Here is a 21,352-nt window from a genome sequence, read left to right as displayed (position 1 = left end):
ATCTGAGCACTCAAAGCGCTTCATACAACTAATTCATTCACCCAATCACAGTTTCCAAGTTGTTAAATGCTTGCTATCGATCATTCACTCTCAGATGGATGCATCGGAGACTAACATGAGGTTAGTATTTTGCCCAAGGATATTTGGCAAGCAGACCAGAGGAGTCTGGGATCGAACCAGGAACTTTTCAGTTAGTAGCTGACCTGCGCTACCACCTGAGCTACAACCAAGAACACTTGTTCTTTTCCAGCTCTGTTTGTTTTTACCGATCCCAGGGGAAATATGTAGATATTTATCTGCTAAATGCTCCACCGTGCGCACCAGCTTTTCTTTAACTGCGCTGTTTAGCACAGAAGTTTCCTGTTGGGATGCAGAAACTCTCCCGTCAGTCACAGTTTACCTGCCGACCTGTTCTCTGCTTTTTCCGTGTGGCAGACTGTCCATGTCTTTTCTTTTTTTTTAACCTGGGCGTTGCCTTTAACTGCCTGATTGGTAGCCAATCGCATTCTCGGCTAACAAAAACATTCTCCTCCTTGCGCAAAGCAGTCACAGGTATCTGTCTCATTTGATACGCTGTTCCTTTTGTATAAGCCGCCTGTTGTGGAGACTGCCTCCTCTGTGAAGACGCCAGGACCGGTATGTAACTTCTGAACTCATCTTTTTTGGTTTGAACATAGTTTTATAACTGGCCTAACTGATGGTCAAACAGCTGTATAGAAATAAACGCGCTCAATATTTGATATCTTTAAAATGCATTTCTTTGCTCGTTGTTGTGCACTGTTATTGATTTAAAAGAAGAAGAATGGTGTGATCATTATAATCTGGCCAACGTTAAACTGTTCGGTAAATATTTACAGATGATTTAGGGATGGTCAGCCCTACAAATAATTCATACACTTTATATCTGCTGGACTGTGTGTTGTTACTCTTTGACACGGTGACAGTCCAACCAGTTTATCCTGTGGCACACCTGCGCCTGAGACCTCTACCAGGAACCAGGATTTCGTCGGATCCGGGTAACTTCGAAGTTTTCGGCTAAAGTGTTTCACTTCTTGCCGCGGTCCATCCCACAGTATCTTATGCACACTAGAGATCAACAGGTATGAAGTCACCGCCCACTGTCCTGTCAGTTCTCCGAAAAACCCCCATCACAATTCCTGGAAAAAGCCTCAGAGATCTTTGTGCAGACAGGAGCAGCGTCTGAAGTTTTCCACTAGCGTGAAAATACTTTGCGTTTTCCAGGGGGTTAATACGAAATTCTTAGAGGCAACGTTATCATCTGATTAACAATTTTATATTTTTAAATAAGCATGAACACAGCACCCATTTGTACTTTCTGGCCTTACATACAGGGCTGAACTGGTAATCTGTCATTTGCCTGATATGCTGATACACTTGTTTCCCCACGATTCAACACATACTTCCACCAACAGAGCAAGAAAAAGACCGAAAGTGTAATTAGAGAGAATAAAGCATTAAGTGACTATTAGTTAATTAGGTTTAACTATTTTTTCTTTTGTTTTTCAGGGAATAAAACATTTAATTGACATCAGTCCTGTTTCTTTCTGTCTAATCGAGCCAGGTTTTCGAAGTAGAATTTGAATATTATATGACAGTTTTTTTATTCTATTTCAATTTTTTGCTTGTACTATTCAGCTTTACCACTGCTTTGTGGAATTGTACAAATATTTGCACTGTGTGCTGCTTTGAATGAGCACAGTGGGCCGCCTGGACCAAAAATGCTGATGATTTTTGTTTTTTTGTCCCAGTGCAGATCTACTAGTAATGATCCTAAATATTACTGGGGGTGTCTGCTACCGACTCTCTCTCTGTGTGTGTGTTTTATGCAGGTTTGAATTGCACTGCTATACAGCCAGTAATTTAAAAATTCTTCTTATGTAATTCTTAAGATTCTTGTTATGATAAATGCCTCAGTTTTGGAGGGTTTTTTTTTAAATCATCTTCATATGGGTACTGAGAGGAAACACCCATAATGGTGTGGCACGTGGAAACCAAGTAAACTGGTTTCCAACACAAATGATTGCTTACTTACTCAAGAGAGAATGCTTGCCCTCAGGATTAATGATGGAGGTGAACATTGTCTTCCACTGGAAGATATTATGATGCAAGAAGAAACTAAAAGGAAAAAAGCTAGGCTCTCGATGAAGTATCAGACACCGGCTAAGGAGATGAGGAAGAGGGCATCCGCTTCCAATAATCACTCTATCAAATGTGAGCTCTCAACAGTTAAATTAATGAGCCAATACTACACATCAAATGCGAACAGGATTATACTTGCAACAACGTGATCTGCTTCACTGAAATGTGGCTAAACTGTAATCAGACTTTGGAACTGTGTGCATTTAATCTGAGCTGTCAGAGATGAGATATAAACAGGAAAGTCAGCTGCTGGTGGTGGTGTGTATATTTATTGATAAAAACTTACATAATTTACAGAAACGAGCAGACCTGTACAAAAAATCTTCAGACAGTGAATTTAGACAGCTTACAGTCATGGTGGTGTATGCTTCAGGTCCCTACAGTAAGTTCATATATTGGACACATACAATTCTGTGCAGGCACAATCAACTGATCACCCAGGATTTTTTTTTTTTTTGAGACTTCAGAAAGTATAAACAGTATATTGATCTTACAACAATATGTTGACTGTCCAACTCGTTCTACAAGGATTCTTGGCTGATATTATGGCAACATTTAAAACGATTATAATGTGGTATGCAACCCACATTTGTTAGTCTGGAGCCTCTCGAGGGTGTTTTCTTTCATCATTGTTATTTTGTGTTTATGTAAATGACATGTAGCTACATGATACAATATACTAAATAATAAGATACAATAGTTCTATTGATGTTTTTCATATGCATGTTTTTGTAAGAATGTGGGATAATAACTACCAGTATTTTATTATGACTTAATTTGTGATTTGGTGAAGTTAAGACAATGATCCACTATTTTAGAATATAAAGTAATTCAATTCTATTCAATTCCAATTCCATTCTTAGGCTGCTGGCCCAGATAAGCATAAGAAAATGGATGGAGGAAAGTAAACACCTGATGCATAGTTGTGTAGTTTTTGTAAGGGAGTAGTAGGCTACATAAGAACAGCGGCAGTTCCAGAGGTCATGTCTGAACACGAAAAAGGAATTGTCAAGCTAAAACCTGTCAAATGAATCCAGGACCCTGTACACAGTTCAACAAACCCAGGGTATTTTTTCCTTTATCTGCATCACCCTAACATGCAGGTAACATCTGACCAATCACACTGACTGATGTACCAGCAGTTACTGGATGAGTAAGGATGGAAGAGTAAACTATAATTATAGAAATAATACAAAGATGTTACACGCATGATACAGAATGAATGCAACACAGCTGCTCCAGTTAAATTAATGAGGTTTCAACAGTTACCCACAACACTGAATTTAAACGCTTTGATCTATAAGACCGTAACAGAGCTACTATATCATACTATATTTAAAAAACTGTCACTTGGAGTTCACACAAAACAAAATAAAGTGGCCGCTAACAATTTCCTACTAATCCTCACGGAAAACTACTGGAGAACTTCAAATGCTGTCTGCACAAACAGCTCTGAGGGATCTTCCAGGAATAGTGATGTTTTGTTTTTTTCAAAGAACTGACAGGAGAGTGGGCGGTGATTTCATGCTTGTTGATCTCTAGTGTGCACACCTGCCAGTGCAGCTCCACCGGCAGGTCCAACCTAACATCAGTGCTGTGCTGATTGGTCCAACAAACTGGATTCAACAGTGCGCGGGACTCCAGCAGCTGTGCTATAAAACTGGTGGATCTAGTTGGGATTAAGTTACCTAAAACACTTCTATAATGGATGTAAGAAGCCTTTTCAAAAAAAAGAACTGAGAAGGGTGCAGGTGAGGTGAGAGAAGGCGGAGAAGGATCTGCCTCCTGTTGCTGCTGCAGAGAGATGCACAGAGACAGAGATGGCCACTGGCTTAGATACGAACTCTGGTCGGGGAATCAGAGCGTCTAAAGTGTGATCAGTGATGTCAGGCAGGACGGTCGCTCTCCTTTTCTTTTCTTCTCTCCTGTCATTGGGCACAAGCCGTCCAAATTTTCTGCATCCCTCTGAAGACCGTGCAATATTAAATAAACATTGCCTTATAAAATAAACACAAATAAACATACAAATAATCTCACACAGTCAATAGGCAAAGGCAAAAAAAGTAATAAATAAAATTATATACTAAATCTAAACAAAGGCACAAAAATTGAGCTTCACTCTGCCTCTGAGGTTTACTGGTCCATGTACATGTCTATTGGTTTGTGAAAAAAGTGTTTCTTTTAAATATTAATATAATTGAGTTAACACAATATTTTTATTTTATTTCTTTTAATCTGAAAAATGTTAAGATTCACCAGTTTGCTGCAGAAATCGCCTCCATGTGAAATGGGATGGCAGCATTTGATTAACTTCAGCAGGCTTAAACATGGTATCAGACTAGTTGACAGTTTATCTGTATATTTTAATACAACGTCTGGAGCATTACTGCTGATTTTGTTTTCTGTGTAAAACAAACAGTGGTGGATGGAGCAGCTACAAATTTTGCTTTTCTTCACGTTGGAGCCTGTTGATTAGGGGCTCTGATGAAGGACTCCCTGTAACTTGTTCCCCAGTAATGGTTTAAAGGATGATCGCAAGAACAGCAGTGCTGTATTCTGTCTCGTTTTGCATAGTGCATTAAATGTTAATGGACTCGTCACTGCCCCCAAATGCAGAAGAGCAGTCAGCACTGACGGGAAGTTGATTAAGAAAAAATGCAATTGTAACCAATTTAGATAAGTTCAAAAACATTTTGAAAATAGAGAGAGTAAGCCCCTCAGGAGAACATTGTAACAGAAATACAAGAAACTTCTAACACAGGTTAGGCAAAGAACAATACCAAAGAACTAGAAATCACCAAAATCTAACTGAAACAAAAAATTCAATATGCTGTATGTGTGTGCGTGTGTGTGTTTGTGTGTGTGTGTTTGTGTGTGTGTGTGGTTGAGAACTTCCTGCTGCTTAGACAGTTTGTCTTTGCAGAAGTCAGTGTCAGTCTGTTTGCTGGCAGATTAGCCGCTTCTTTCATTTTTCATTCTGCTGTTTTAGCCACACTCGTGAGTATTATTTTAAAATTTTTAGTTTTACTGCTTTTATAAAGTGAATACGTATCTGCATTAGTTAGAATTACTCGCTTTTAAAATCAGCAACAGTGTTTTTGCTTTCATTATAAGGGGAGTCAAAATGAAACCTGAGTACTGCTGTTTGTGCTGCTGTAATGCTCGAAAACCCACAGTGTCTGTGACTGAACAAAGAGCTGAAGATGTTACATCCTGCCAGTTAATTAATGTGCATTCAGGGAATCCCTCAGTTAAAAAGTTTTTATTCAAGTGAAATAAAAGGCACTAAATAACTTTTAAGTATTTGATCTTACTCATAAGATATCCAATTTTTGAAAGTAGTATGAGCTGCACTTCTGAAAGTGTTTAGAGTAGTTCAGAATACTACATATGCATTATTGATACTAAACTATTTCTGTCATTGAAAACCATTAAAATGTTCCACGCTGCATAAGCAATATTTTTACTTTTGCTACATTGAGCTAACTCGAGCCGGGCCTTTCAGTGTGAGGTTTGAATGTTCTCCATTTGCCTTTGAGTGTGACTTGTAGTTAAAAGCACTTTGAGAGATCAGTAACACTAGTAAGGTGAAAAAAGCAATACATCAAAGTAACGACATTATAGTTGCACCCATGAGCTAATAAATAATGTACAGAAAGCCCAAATCCATTTATTCTGAGCAGGACCCAACCACACACGACCTCCTCACACTGCTTTGAAGGCCCAGACTAGTTTGGAATAAGTGATTTTATGTTTTAGTTCATGTTGTAGTTTGAAAACGGTAGTTCAGATTAAGTTTTTTAGATATAGCAGTGAGAATACAGTTTAACAGTCATCACATATTATATAATAATAATAGGCTTTCGTGTTTTAGCTACATTGGACACGATACTGTGTGATAGTAGAATTTCTTTTTCAAAAACAAGTGTAAAACCTAAAAATATATTATCCCCGCTCTCTGAATTTACTTACTTTTAAAAATGTTACTGTAATGAGAAACCGCATTAGAGGAACTGGAGTGCCAGGAACTTCTCCATTTTCAATTCCAGATGTTACTCCTGTGCTGTTAAGTAGAGGCCTTCACCTGGGAAGTTGTAGCTTGAAAGTCATCAGTGACTTATTTTAGTATATTCATGATGCAAAATAACCAACCACAGTTTTTTCAGTGTTTAAGTTTTAGTTTCTCTTTCTTCCCTTTGCTTTGGTTTCTTCTTTTTTCTGCCACGCTTCTCCATTTTCTTCCTCTGTTTTGATTCAGCAGAAGTTTGAACAACTCATCACACACTGTGTGTTGATCGTCTAAAACAGAGTTGATCTCTTGCAGAATCAAGTCAGAATGAAGATAGCAGCCTTTAATGGCAAGAACCTGGGACATAAGAAAGTCCATGACAAGTCTGTCGTCAAACACCTCACCAAGGTGATAATAATTTTACCTTTACAACAGAAAGCTTTAAATACAACACCAATGACAAAATGTGTAACACTTATATGATGTGTTTCCTCCAGATCATATCTCGGTACAGTGTGATTGTCCTGCTGGAGGTGGTGGATAAGAGCGGCAAAGCCATGGAAACGTTACTTCAAGAACTCAACAAAACTGAGTGAGTTCCCTGCAGTGATAGTGTGTGAATTTAATTATTTTATTTATAATATTTTATGTAGAAAACTGCATGTTTAAGTTGCTTCTGTTTTCCTCGGCACAAACAGAAAACGCCCCTACAAAAAAACTGCCAGCAAACAACTGGGACGAGACACCTACAAGGAGCAGTATGTCTGTTTCTACAGGTGTGTGAGTCTAAGTTCACTCTAATACAACATCTCAGTGGTTATTAATCAGACTTTAATTTGTGAGGTTCATGGCCAGACACACTGATGTCTGACTATACGTGTTTATCTCTCAGACCAGATGAAGTGACGCTGAAGGACTCACACCAGTATGAAGATAATCAGGCTGGAGATGAAGATGCCTTTGCCAGAGAGCCCTTCATCCTGCGGTTTGATTGTCCAACTACAGGTTTGTGCTTTTTACTGTGTTTGAGTAACGCTTTAAGTTACAAAACAAAACAAGTGGAAGTGCCAAACACCCTAAGATCTGTGTATTGGCTCAGCAAAGGGGAAAGAATCACAGCTCACAATCATTTCTAATTTTCTTAGTGTATTTGCTGTGATCAGCTGACCTGCTGCTCTTTGTGGATTTACAGAACTGAATTCAATAAGATGTACACAGTTTGACAAGCTATAACGGCTGATGTCTATCCCCTGCATTGACACTACACTGTTTATTATCAGTTTAAATTTCACCTAAATCTGACCACGAGCACTACAGTCTTGCTGTGAATCCACATTAACGCAACCTAACCTTATTATCCTGGACAAAGCTGCTGTTACGACCCGGCCTCGGGGCAACGTTCCAGCTAAGCTGCGCGCGTGCGCAATCGTTGCGCACAAAAAAATCTAACCGGAACTAAAATTTAAATAAATAAGTTAAAATTCATGTTGTTTCGCAGTGTGAGTCAGTGAGTGACCGGTGACTGGCTGCTCCAGCCAATGATGCGATTCACATTCGTATATACGCAGCTAAGCAACGTCGACAGGCTATGACAGCGTCCTTATGTGCCGACACCGGTGTTTTAGCGAGCAAAGCGGCGTGGCTGATGTGGAGTGAATGACAACGTGTACAACCATTGGAGATGTGAGCAGGACAGACGGAACAACTGACTGGAAAAGTGTGGACTTTATACCAGTTTTTAAATTGTTTTGATCGGTCACGTAAAACCAGAGTTATGATAAAAAAAATATATGCAGTGTTTGGTTTTCTTCCTGATTACTATCGTTGTTTATTTTTACTGCGGGAAGAAACGGTAAAATCAGCGTTTTATACGTTTTATTTGGGGGGGGGGGGGGTTAAAAGGGAGAGTGCAGTTTTACTTAGTCCAAGTACAAAACATAAAGCTGATGTAACGCACATAGGTTTATAGCTATTGCTACTTTTCACCAATTGTCCCTTAGTTTTAGGAGTCACAGCGGTGTTTTGAGATGTGAGAGATTTGCAACGTTTTGTGTTTGGAGTCTAAAGTTAGTGTGTTGTCTTGTGTAGTTAGTGTGTAGTGTAATCAGTAGTTTTGTTGTGTGTGTCAGATCAATGAGGTGACTGCTGAATGTTACAGGTGTTACAGCAGTGATACATCTCCTGTTGTCAGGCCTGCAGGTATCAGGCTGTTGTTCTCCTTTATCTCATAGTGGACAGAAATTATTTTTTGGAGTGGCACAAATAATTTGTGTGGCATCAAATTTGATGCAGAACAGCTGATTGTTCTGTAAATAGTTTGAAATGTTTATTTAAAAAACCGCCTTGGCTGCATTTTTAGGTAAACAGCTGCAAAAAACTTTGTTGTTTGCAAAACTCAGTTACTTTTTTGAAGAAGTAACTATATAAATAAATGTATTTTGCAGACAGAGAGTTACAGACTCTCTCCCAGACCACAGACTCATAATACAAGTCAGAGCTTTATAAAAAAAACTATTTTACTTTTACTTTATTATTTTATTTTTACTTCCAATGGTGTTAACATACTACACAGGTCGTGAACAAGATTCTTTCACATTTTCATTGTAATTGGGCTAAAGCAGTTAATTAAAAGTAATCTAACATAAATGTAAATGCTGTAATTTGATTATTTTAATAAACGTGTCATACAGAAATGAAAGAGAACACATTTTGTTCATTTGTTTGTTTGTTTCTACACGAGCTTTGTGTGATTTGTAAGTATCTGAGGCTGAGACCACAGAACTGTAAAACATGATTGTTGTGTAATCATGTTTTACACAACAATCATTGTGTATTATGTAATTTAATTATCCATAAAATCGTCACATTCTCTGTAAGAACTATTGAACAGCGTATATTTTAAAGGCTTTAAAACCAAGTAAGTACAACTTGCTCATAGGGGGTCATATGATTGTTGGGTTTTTCTCTGTATCTACTGTACAATATAAAGCGCCTTGAGGCGACTTTTGTTCTGATTTGGCGCTGTATAAATAAAATTGAATTGAATTGAAACATCGCTAATGTCACAAAACTTTGCCGACATGTGGCCAACAATAATGTTTTAATGTTCTTCATTATTAAACATTTGCACATAAATAAGTGACATAATATTCAGCACTTACATTTGAAAGTTTACTCTTCCGCCGTTTTTTTTGGCAAAATTATCCACACCCACCGCTGCGCTAGGAAGTCTGGGATATGTTGGTCCATGAAGGATACGCCAACCTATCCTTAAAATTCAGTGAAATGTAGGATTTGCATTTGAGGCTGCATTTCGAGCAGCCTTTGAATTGGGACAGCCTTCGTCGCTGTGACGTAATCGGCCTTAAAATGTGGCCTTTAAGGCTGCAGACCCTGAATTGGGATACAGCCAAAAACACACACACCAATGGGAGGAGCCACACATCAAAACAGGTGGCATGCGATCACAAACCACAACATTTCTTGGAATCAAAGCACTACCTAATATTTTCATGTAACATTTGAATAACACAATATTAGTATAGCTTAGTTTGTTTTGCTGGATGTTTCCCAGTATCAAAATACACGAATCCAATATTTGATTAAAATGATGATATTACACGCAAGCTTTAAATTTGCAGTTTATCAAGCACCACTGAACACCATTACCTTTAAATCTAAGCTCTCTTCTTCTTCTCCTGTCTTGTCTTTCTTACCTTTCTCCATCTCTGAGTGAAGTTAGCTCTCTTTCTTTTCTCTCCCTTTGAAATAGAGCCGCTGGATCTTTAACTAGCGACACAGTGCACACAAACAGTTTGTGTACGTGCTGATGTGTTGAGCAGATAGAAGCGCTGCATTTAAAATTACCTGCCACTAGGGCTGCCACAAACGATTATTTTGATAGTCGACTAGTCACCGATTATTTTTGCAATTAGTCGACTAATCAGATCATGCATCCACTGGACGTAAAACGTGCAGCTTATTGCACCAGCAGCATCTGCTCTTATATAACTATCATTAGCTTACAGCTTGAAGTGTTTAAGGTATGTGCTAACTAAAAATAAAGACAAGATGATAGTTTATTAAAGTTTAATGAAATCTGCAGATTGTTTCGTTGGAGTTTAATAAACTCAGTCTCGTCTGCTCCTTGCTATCTAAAATATAACGGGACACCGGAGTATATTCTCGAGCATCTCACATTTCTGATAATCAGTTGTCTGCTTGACGTTTATTCAGCTGTGTAAAAACTATAACTTTATTTCTCAGCCAAACCGATTTACTTTAACAAATAAAATACTAAAGAAAGCCAAACAATAACATTTTTAAGTTATCTAAGTGACTTATATATCATGTTTAACCTGAGTAGCGAACGCCGGCGGGGGTTTGAAAACGATTTTCCGGGAGTCCGGTGTTCTCACGGGCTCTAGTGAGCCTTGAAGCCTTTTGTGATCTTACAAAGCTTTAAACGACGCGTCGACTATTAAATCAGTTGTCGACGATTTTAATAGTCGACGTAATCGTGACTAGTCGACTAATCGTGGCAGCCCTACCTGCCACTTAAAAAAAACCACACTTCATGCTTCTAGCACAAGCTAGATTCTGTAATACCGCAATCACGACTTACGGACACCTTCACTCCTTCCAGCCCACTTTAACCCCTGAGAATAAAAGCTATAGATGAACCAAAGTTAATGAGTCCCCTTTGAAAATGTAAAGCAGAAAGTACAGATAATTTTTTGAAAATGTAGGGAATAAAAGTAAAAAGTTGTCATAAAAATAAATGCTCACATAAAGTAGAGATACCTAAAAAAATTCTACTTAAGTACAATAACAAAGTATTAGGACTGTTCTTTCCCACCATCTGTAGACTGGGCTTTGGACTTCACCTTCACGTACTCGAGTAACTGAACTGCTCAGATGGACTCTGTGTTGTTGGTATGTTTTGGAACATTTGTATAGTACTGTTTGTCCAGAAAGTCTGCCCCCAGTTTTGATGACTGAATCCTGGTATTTTATCAGTCTCTTACTTCAAACTAATCAGTGTTGTGCACTTAAACAGGGGCATAGGGAGGGGAGATGAAGAAGCAGCTACTAAGCTTCAGTTAGAAACAGTCCAACCTCATCCACATTTTCTTTACATGAATACAGAGTCAGTAGCACAGTTTCCACACCGAGTTATTATACTTCATATAGATTTCACAAAAACATTATTTTAGGTAGTGCGTAACATGAACTGTAAGTTGGAACAAACGCATCATTTTAACTTGTCTATTTGAGCTGACATTTTGACTTCTTACAGTAAAGAAATTATGTTTGAGTGTCATAGTAAATCTCTCTCTGTGCCTAAATGGAAGCCATGATAGGATGACTATCTGTGAAACAAAAGCAAGAGCTAGTTGTTACGACCCGGCTCAAAAGCCGCATGTGCAACTCCCAGCCTAAAACACAAAAAACAACAAAACCCTAACTTTACCTACCCTAGTCTTCAGTGGTGTACCAGGCTCGAGGCAACTTTAAACGCGAACTTGAGAGCAGGCAGCAGACCAGAGATATAGTCTCCTACCAAACTCTGAAGCGTACCCCCACCCAGGATAGCCACCAAACACAACAAATTAAAACAACAAAGCAAAACAACAAACAAGTGCTTCGCTGGAAGGGCAGCACAGCCACCCAGCTGAAACACACTGACTAAAGGGAGTTTGCTCAATCACAGTGAACACCTTCACTCACCCACTTAAAAGAAATACAAAAAACTGATATTCAATCTCCACTAAAATGTCCAAAGATCCCGGGACCTATCCCGGATGAGCCCCCACTTATGTTACGACCCGGCTCAAAAGCCGCAACATAAAAAAGGAGACGAATACCAGAGTGTTGCCATTTGTCTTAAAATGGCATAGCAGGTTGGCTCAAATGGCTGGTACCACCAAGGCAAAGACTAGTGAGCTCCCTGGACGCTTGCCTCAGGTATGCTTTTATCCACACCTGACTAGGTGTGGCCAATTAGCACCAGCTGAACACACTGAGCAGATTAGAGGCTGCAGAGGGACGTAACATAGTGAACACAGTAAGAGTTTGTCTGAAAAATAAAATGCTAAAAAAAAAGTTCAAAATTCCCCTCTTTCTCTCACAATTAACAATAACAATGAAGTAACACTTAATAATAACATGTGTTGCTAAGTTCATTGGCCTTTGTGTACGGCAGTTACATTAAACAGGAGAAACAGTAAAGGGAGACCAATAAAGACCCACAACACAGTTTTCACCTTCACTCATCTGTCCTGTGAGGGAAATAAAAGTGTGGTTCCTCCTACTGGAGCCCTACAACATCACTAGTGGGTCAGTGCCCAATAAACACAGGTTATACCCTGTATTAGCCATTTCTGTCCTTTAGATTCTTACTTCATATTTTTCACACTAACAACCTTGGCAGTGTAGTCAAACAGTCAACAGTCAGGATAACACTGATATTATGTTTTGGAATTCATTGACTAGAATAACATAATTACATCACTCTGATATTAATTAAATTTGTTATTATACTGGCAGGTGTCTCTGTACAGAGGGAGCCTCTTACCTGAGCCTGACAGTGATGCCTGATAGTGTAGCACTCCACCTTCTCATCTAAATATAAAAAACTGTATTTCAGTTGTGGACGATCTGGTCCTGATCCCAGTCCACACAAAGCCAGAGGACTCTCTGAAGGAGCTGGACGAGCTGCATGATGTAGTTGAAGACATCAGGAAGAAATGGAAAACTGATGTAAGTTTTATGTTTTGATTAAAAAATTCAGACCAATTCAGTTTTATTTGTATAGAGCCAATTCAACACAACAGTTGTTTCAAGGGGCGTTATAGTAAATTAAAAAAAATGCATGATGACCCACTCCACCCTGCCTTTCCCCAGCCTGCTTGAGTCACAGTTTGTTTCTGCAATAAAGAGAGGGTTTGGCTTATTTCAAATAAGCAACACTAGCAACACCTGGCCAGGTATTGCAGTGATTATACTAACTACATACTTCATAGTAAGTTTAAGTTCTTGACTATGCGGCCTGGTGTGTGACACGTATGTGCATGAAATTACCTGGGATTTGTTGCCTTTTAGAATATTTGTAGAATATAGCTGAATATTTTCTCTTACAGCAGAAAACTTCAAGCTGAAATACTACAATACTACAATATCTTTCTAAAACTAAACAATTACTTTTAGTTCCTAAACCTAACCAAGCAGTGAATAAACAACGAACTGTGAACTAAGCTCCAAAACAGGACACGGATCAAACTCCCTTCAGTCAGAATCTTAATAAATAACTTTATCTGACCTTTGTTTTAAAGAAGATCCTGAATATCTCACCTTGTTAATCCATATAGTGACTCAGATTATAATATATTTTTAACTACTTGATTTTGTCATCCTTTAGACAGACCGATAAGGAAGGATGTCTTCAAGCTGCTTTGCTCATTAACAAATGAAAAGAAAACTTTAAAAACATAAGTGCATAAATCTTTGTATCCTACAGTGAAGTGATGCTCAATAAATGACAGCTCTTCACGGGATCGCATAATAATGAATATATCCTACCATATAAATCTCTGTGCTGTTATTTAAAGAATACATTAATACCATTAGACATTAGAGTGTCACATACTGGCTGTAACAAACATCTGTCATTGTACTAAGTGAGTTCTGCATTCTTTTGGCATTTTTTGGCAGAATATAATAATTTTGGGGGACTTTAATGCTGATGGACGATATCTCTCCAAGAAGAAGAAGGAAAAGATCCGCATCTGCTCTTCTTCCTACAACTGGCTCATTGATGACAATGTCGACACCACAGCTAGCAACAAAAATGATAACACCTACGACAGGTGACACACACATAGCACTTTCTATGCCCGAGTTTAAAAATCTTTATATAATCACTATATAATGGCACGACCTTTTGGGATATTTCTAATTTCTATTTCTTTGCTTCTGGTGTTTTGAAAAATTGTGCATAATGACCAAAAGGAAATAAGAGTTAGTTGTTATTTGTTTGTTAGAGTTTGTCTGTTTTGTCTGTATTGAGAACGTGCACATGAGGCTGGATGACTCACGAATTCTGATTAAATCTACCTGTCTTTACATTAAATTTGTGCGAAAAAAGTGCAGGAATTCAGGAAATAAATCAGTATAGCTGTAGTGGAGGTATGTAGTCTCAGACTCTTAATATTTTAAAGATTTTTTTCTCAGAGTGCCTCTCACATAAGAAATAATATTGGCATCAGTGAATTTCAATTTGAGACAGAAAATGGAGAAATAAAACTATTGGCGCTTCACGCTATAAAGTAGACAGACAGAAATGAAGTTCTTAACTGTTTAAAAGAAATGCGTCTCCTCTTTGTCAAACAGAATTGTTGTGTATGGACAGACCATGCTGAACGCCATCGTCCCCAACTCGGCCAAGTCCTTCAACTTCCAGCAGGAGTTTGACCTGACCGATGAGGAGGTGAGTTTTTTTCTAAGCTCAAAGATAGAAATAATTTGACAGGTTTTAGCATTTTAAAGGACACCATGAGTGTTGTCATTCAACTTTTTAAGGCCCTGGGCATCAGTGACCATTACCCTGTGGAGGTGGAGCTGAAGACCAAAGATGCGTCTGGGGAAGGACAATCTAAGAAAAAAGGTTATTATTTTTTCATCTCTGACTCTTACTTTATTTATATTTGACAGCAGGAATGGAGATTGATAAAAATTTAGTGATTCTGATGCCATTATCGATATCATTGAGTTCTCATTGGCTCCGCTTTAAGGGTCACCACCGTCTCTAAATGAATATATTTGTGCAAATTAATTACATGCTGTGTGGTCAAAGGTTTTGCATGCTGACCTCAATGCTATGATCAGCATTGAGGTCATAACTCAAAAGAGTAACATATTACACATATTACACAGAACACTCTTATTAAAAGTAATGCAGTACATTACTACCATTACTTCCAGGAGAAACTAAGTACTTATACTACACATTACATTTCTTTTGCGATTCTCTATAAAATTACCTTAAACAAAATGTCTCATAAATACCATATACAGTGGGATGCAAAAGTTTGGTAACCTTGTTAATAGTCATTATTTTCCTGTATAAATCGTTGGTTGTTACAATAAAAAATGTCAGTTAAATATATCATATAGGAGACACACACAGTGATATTTGAGAAGTGAAATGAAGTTTATTGGATTTACAGAAAGTGTGCAAGAATTGTTTAAACAAAATCAGGCAGGTGCATAAATTTGGGCACCACAAAAAAAATTAATGAAATCAATATTTAGTAGATCCACCTTTTGCAGAAATTACAGCCTCTAAACGCTTCCTGTAGGTTCCAATTAAGGTCTGGATTGTGGTTGAAGGTATTTTGGACTGTTCCTCTTTACAAAACATCTGTAGTTCATTCTGGTTTGATGGCTTCCGAGCATGGACAGCTTTCTTTAACTCACACCACAGATTTTCAATAATATTCAGGTCTGGGCTGAGATGAACGTTCCACAACGTTGTACTTGTTCCTCTGCATGAATGCCTTAGTGGATTTTGAGCAGTGTTTCGGGTCGTTGTCTTGTTGAAAGATCCAGCCCCGGCGCAGCTTCAGCTTTGTCACTGATTCCTGGACATTGGTCTCCAGAATCTGCTGATACTGAGTGGAATCCATGTTTCCCTCAACTTTGACAAGATTCCCTGTCCCTGCACTGGCCCCACAGCCCCACAGCATGATGGAACCAGCACCATATTTTACTGTAGGTAGCAGGTGTTTTCTTGCTGTGTTCTTTTTCCTCCATGCATAACACCCCTTGTTATGCCCAAATAACTAAATTTTAGTTTCATCAGTCCACAGCACCTTATTCCAGAATGGCTTGTCCAAATGTGCTTTAGCAAACCTCAAGCGTCTCTGTTTGTGCTGTGGGTGGAGAAAAGGCTTCCTCTGCATCACTCTCGCATACAACATCTCCTTGTGTAAAGTGCGCCGAATGGTTGAACGATGCACAGTGACTCCATCTGCTGCAACATGATGTTGTAGGTCTTTGGTGCTGGTCTGTGGGTCGACTCTGACTGTTCTCACCATTCGTTGCTTCTGTCTATCCGAGATTTTTCTTGGTCTGCCACTTCGAGCCTTAACTTGAACTGAGCCTGTGGTCTTCCATTTTCTCAATATGTTCCTAACTGTGGAAACAGACGGCTTAAATCTCTGAGACAGCTTTCTGTGTCCTTCCCCTAAACCATGATGGTGGACATTCTTTGTCTGCAGGTCATTTGACAGTTGTTTTGAGACCCCCATGTTGCTACTCTTCAGAGAAAATTAAAAGAGGAGAGAAACTTACAATTGACCCCCTTAAATACTCTTTCTCATTATTGGATTCACCTGTGCATGTAGGTCAGGGGTCACTGAGGTTACCAACCCAATTTGAGTTCCAATAATTAGTTCTAAAGGTTTTGGAATCAATAAAATGACAACAGTGCCCAAATTTATGCGCCTGCCTGATTTTGTTTAAACAATTCTTGCACACTTTCTGTAAATCCAATAAACTTCATTTCACTTCTCAAATATCACGGTGTGTGTCTCCTATATGATATATTTAACTGACATTTTTTATTGTAACAACCAACGATTTATACAGGAAAAATAATGACTATTAACAAGGTTGTCCAAGCTTTTGCATCTCACTGTAACAGGATAAACCTGAGGCTACAATCCCACGAACCAGCATAAATCCCTATCCTAATGAGGACACACATACAGTGCTAGTATTTGGTTTTTAGGTATGAACACAAGGCCTGCAACACAAAGCAAAGATGAAAACCAGACCAAAGACACTTTAAAACAATCGCCACGTGAGTCTACTGTAGAAACATGAACCAGGAGAAGTGGAAGCTACATCCTGACTACTCATCACTGCTTTTGCTACCTGTGGCAGATCAGGGACTGGCTATTGGGCTGGGATCGGCATTCAGTCAGCTTTAACATCACTCTATTGAACACTTTTTATGATTTTCAAACTCACCCCAACCGGTCGCAGCAGATTGCCCCGCCCCTCCCTGAGCCTGGTTCTGCCGGAGGTTTCTTCCTCTTAAAAGGGAGGTTTTCCTTCCCACTGTCGCCAAAGTGCTTGCTCATAGGGGGTCATATGATTGTTGGGTTTTTCTCTGTATGTACCCTACAGGGTCTACCTTGCAATCTAAAGCACCTTGAAGTGACTGTTGTTGTGATTTGACCCTGTATAAATAAAACTGAATTAAGGAAATATATTTCTAAAGGTGCTATTGACATAAAATTCTCACCAGATGTCAGTAACAGCCCATCCAATGCACACATTCAATGAAATCAAAGTATACATGTCCATAATTTATGTCTAATAATGACACGGGGAAAATGTTTTCAACATGCTCACTGAATTTTATTTCATACTTTGAACAAAAGCCTTTGTTGGTGATGACGGCATCAAGATGCCTACTGCACGGAGAAACTAGTCACATGCATTGGGTGCAGGTGTGATTTTGTCCCATTCTTTCATACACCCAGTCTTCAAATCCTGAACTGGAACCTTCAGTGGTTTAGAAATTCTTCGGTAACCAGTGTTATCAGTATGTTTTGCAACAACAAGGCTGCAAAGGTGTAGAGTTTGCTCATTGGCTTCATCCTTCATGAGATGTTTCCTGTGTGACACCTTAGTAATGAAACATGGTTCTATAAGCCATCAGTTGAGACTAAACCAGCTGATTTTAATTTGCACTAAATGGCTTTTTTTCGTTCCTGTCCCGTTTGGCACTGCAGTAATCAGAATTATTGTCTGAAGGCCAATTAAAATGCAAAACAAGTGGATCATTCCGGCTTTGCCATGCTGGTCCACTTGATTGAGCTTTATTATTTATTTACTTTTCAGTTATTACAATTGGAACAGACAGGGCTAGGGGATAGAAAAGGGAAAGACGTAGACAAGTTCAAGAAAAGGGGAGGGAAAGAAAAACAGCAGGGAAGAAGGACAGTAAGAAAACTAAAAGGGTCTTTTTGCCTGTTCCTTTGTTCATGTGTTCAATACCTTTTCGTTTGTCATTTCTCTTTATTACACATAACTTTAATGGGTTGTTACTGACATCTGGTGAGAATTTCATGACAACAGCACATTTAGAAATATATTAACTTAGAAAATTGTTGACATGTGCAATACTTATTTTACCCATTGTATTTCCTCTTTCTAATATTAACAACAGGACAACAGGAGCAAAAAAGAAAGCAAGGACAAGCATCCAACATGCCAACCAAGAGAGGACGGCGGGCTGTTTAGTGTTAAACTTTAACAATCTTGCTATTAATTTTTAAAATTTGTGTTACTCCAGTTAATTTTTAAACTCAGTTTTTCTTCAGATTTAACAGAAAACCACATCAGGTGGTTAAACGTGATAAAAAAAATAACTCTGTTTTTCTTCTTTACTGAATTTACTGTGGAAAAGACAAATGAGTGTAAAGATATTAGTACTACATGGAAATTAGGTTAGACTATGTAAGAAATAATTGTTGTTTTATTATATGTTTTCCGGACACCTTCCATGGTAAACATGAACTTATTTTGGTTTCTCTTGGTCACTGTATAGATAGCATACCCTACACGGTCTACCTTGGGCTATTTTTCTATTTAGAGTGGGAACGTATGTATAAATATTTTACTTCTGAGCTAAGGGCATTAGCAGGAAATAAAATGTATTAACATTTTTAATAATGGAAATGACCATAAATTGTTGAAGAGCATGCTGATAAGTGAATAAATGTTTTGTTTGGGAAAATATTTGCAGATTCATTTCAGCTGTTAAATTGAGAATCTGCCTAAATAACCAGGAATGGAGGGATTGAAGCATATTTTGTTCCACCAGTTGAATAATAATGGACTGTTTTTTCATATTTGATGCAATTAAATGACTGTTTACATTAAACCAATTCTTGCTGTTTTTATTTTTTACAATAACCATGGGCAGGCTGGGGTACTCGAGAAAACAGATGTATGAGTGCCACTTATGACTAGTCCTTTATTTGTAAATCGACTGTACTTGAATAATTGAGTTTCTACTGAAGTTTAAGAATACCCACATATTTTGTGAGGGATTATTCTGACGGGTCACCATAGCAGGTAGATCAGCATGTTTGATTTGGTTCTATTTTAGTGTTTGCTTTTGTTTGTTTGTTTGTTTGTTTTTTGTTTTTTAAATTTAAGCGTTAACTGTATTGACAGAAATATGCTTCCATATGATTATATGTTTTGTGAAATTACAATACTCACACTACCTATCCATATCACAACATTTTATATGAGTACCACATATTGCTGTGGCCAAACAGAAGCCAGGAAGAAATCAAGTGTCATGAGTCACTTTGTTGCCATTGTTGCTGCACAGTCTTCCCTTAAAAATATGACAGGAAGGAAACAGTGTAACGTCACAGTGTTTGCCAAAATGATTCTTGAGGACGTTGTTGAGGAAGGTAGTGTGTGTGAAGCTTTGATTTTTATACATGAAAAAAATTTGGTCTCACACGCAAACATTGTTTTCCATCCTCTTTACTCTCTTTGTAGCTTAGTGTTTGTATGTTGGCTGTATTTTGTTTTCATGTCTCGAGGAACCTTTTTACTTAACGATCGCGGCTCAAGAGTTGGGAGTTCACCTTGTAATCGGAAGGTTGCTGGTTCGAGCCCCGGCTTGGACAGTCTCGGTTGTTGTGTCCTTGGGCAAGACACTTCACCCGTTGCCTACTGGTGGTGGTCAGAGGGCCCGGTGGCGCCAGTGTTCGGCAGCCTCGCCTCTGTCAGTGCGCCCCAGGGTGGCTGTGGCTACAATGTAGCTGCCATCACCAGTGTGTGAATGGGTGGATGACTGGATGTGTAAAGCGCTTTGGGGTCCTTCGGGACTAGTAAAGCGCTATACAAATACAGGCCATATAACTTCTGATTTTGCATTTTAAGTCAGTAGTTTAATTTTATTAACTCTATTTTAATGATTTGGCTTGGTCTTCATTAAGAAAGTTTTATGCTTTTAGTATTCACGGTTTGTTGAGTAGTATTACTTAGTTTCAGAACCTTTCTGTCCATTAGCTCAAGGTAATTTTTTTGGATATCATTCACTCACAGAAAATATGTTCAATAAAAAGAACCTAATTCACAAGTTGCTTCATGTTATGAGTAGCACTTGGCCAGGATGGGACAAAAGAACTCACTTTTAACAGGAGTGTGCTGCACAATATGTACACCCTACTGAACATACCCACTTTAAATAAAACAGCGGTGAAAACGCAACTTTCTTGTGTCCTTCAGAGGCTGAACTCCCTGACAGTTTCAATCAATGACCTAAGAGGCCTTTCAGGTGCCTCTGTGTTATCCTGAGTTCTTTTGTAACATCCTGAATGTCCGTAAAAAGGAACCTTCTCTTTGACAGGCGCTGACATAAAGGCTCAAACATTTTAGGAAAATATTAAGTAATTTGGATTGAAGCAAACAGGAAATACCAGGTGTTGTTGTCTTTGTAATTTCCTCCTCACATCCTTTTGTACATCCTTTTCCCTTAACTATGGTAGGTATCAGTCTCATTGACTCTCTGCTGCCTCGGTCTCAGTATAATAGATTGTTGTTACTCAGTGGATTTTTACTCCCTGGGAAGCCTCCGCTTTCACAGATCACTGGTATGTTAATCATTCTCCTGATCTGAATTTAATTATTTCACTGGTAGTACACAGGTGCAGCTGGAATAACCTCAGACAGACTACCTTCTGTACGAATACGCCAGAATGGGTGCAACACTTGTTGTTTTCATCTGTGATGTTAACATTGTTTTACAACAGCTGTTGATCAAACAGATGGGTCATAGACTTGCATTTCAGGAGCCGCTGCAGACATAGCAGGATGACGAGGACGATGCATGTCTTTTCTTTCAATTCAATTCAATTTTATTTATATAGCGCCAAATCACAACAAAAGTCGCCTCAAGGCGCTTTATATTGTAAGGTAGATACAGAGAAAAACCCAAAAATCATGTGACCCCCTATGAGCAAGCACTTTGGCGACAGTGGGAAGGAAAACCTTCCTTTTAACAGGAAGAAACCTCCAGCAGAACCAGGCTCAGGGAGGGGCGGAGTCATCTGCTGTGACCGGTTGGGGTGAGAGAAGGAAGAC

At 38.6% G+C, this 21,352-nt stretch overlaps 1 protein-coding gene across 2 annotated transcripts; it reads left to right on the top strand.

Moving 5' to 3' along the window:
- The first annotated feature begins 565 nt into the window (after positions 1-565).
- Positions 566-19,127, top strand: LOC146387744 (deoxyribonuclease-1-like). 2 transcript variants are annotated; one of them, XM_084929571.1, is made up of 10 exons: positions 566-636; positions 6,485-6,577; positions 6,667-6,761; positions 6,868-6,945; positions 7,062-7,174; positions 12,819-12,931; positions 13,883-14,037; positions 14,561-14,657; positions 14,750-14,834; positions 18,411-19,127. In XM_084929571.1, exons 2-10 carry the CDS (start codon positions 6,497-6,499, stop codon positions 18,482-18,484), a joined length of 891 nt encoding a protein of 296 aa, XP_084785697.1. In that variant the 5' UTR covers positions 566-636; positions 6,485-6,496; the 3' UTR covers positions 18,485-19,127. The 2 variants fall into 2 exon arrangements, with proteins under 2 accessions (XP_084785697.1, XP_084785698.1); XM_084929572.1 differs by lacking the exon at positions 566-636 and adding an exon at positions 5,076-5,157.
- Positions 19,128-21,352: the final 2,225 nt, after the last annotated feature.

This window comes from Perissodus microlepis, chromosome 5, assembly GCF_051167445.1.
Source record: "Perissodus microlepis isolate ML-2025 ecotype Zambia chromosome 5, ASM5116744v1, whole genome shotgun sequence".
NCBI classification, from domain to species: domain Eukaryota; kingdom Metazoa; phylum Chordata; class Actinopteri; order Cichliformes; family Cichlidae; genus Perissodus; species Perissodus microlepis.
This window is presented reverse-complemented; position numbering and strand designations above follow the sequence as displayed.

What these genes read in the sequence shown, in the direction of transcription:
- LOC146387744 (XM_084929571.1), top strand. Translation starts at nt 6,497, where the DNA reads ATGAAGATAGCAGCCTTTAATGGCAAGAACCTGGGACATAAGAAAGTC. An exon ending in TCGTCAAACACCTCACCAAG is followed by an intron (nt 6,578 to 6,666) that starts GTGATAATAATT and finishes TGTTTCCTCCAG; the next exon opens with ATCATATCTCGGTACAGTGT. An exon ending in GGAAGAAATGGAAAACTGAT is followed by an intron (nt 12,932 to 13,882) that starts GTAAGTTTTATG and finishes ATTTTTTGGCAG; the next exon opens with AATATAATAATTTTGGGGGA.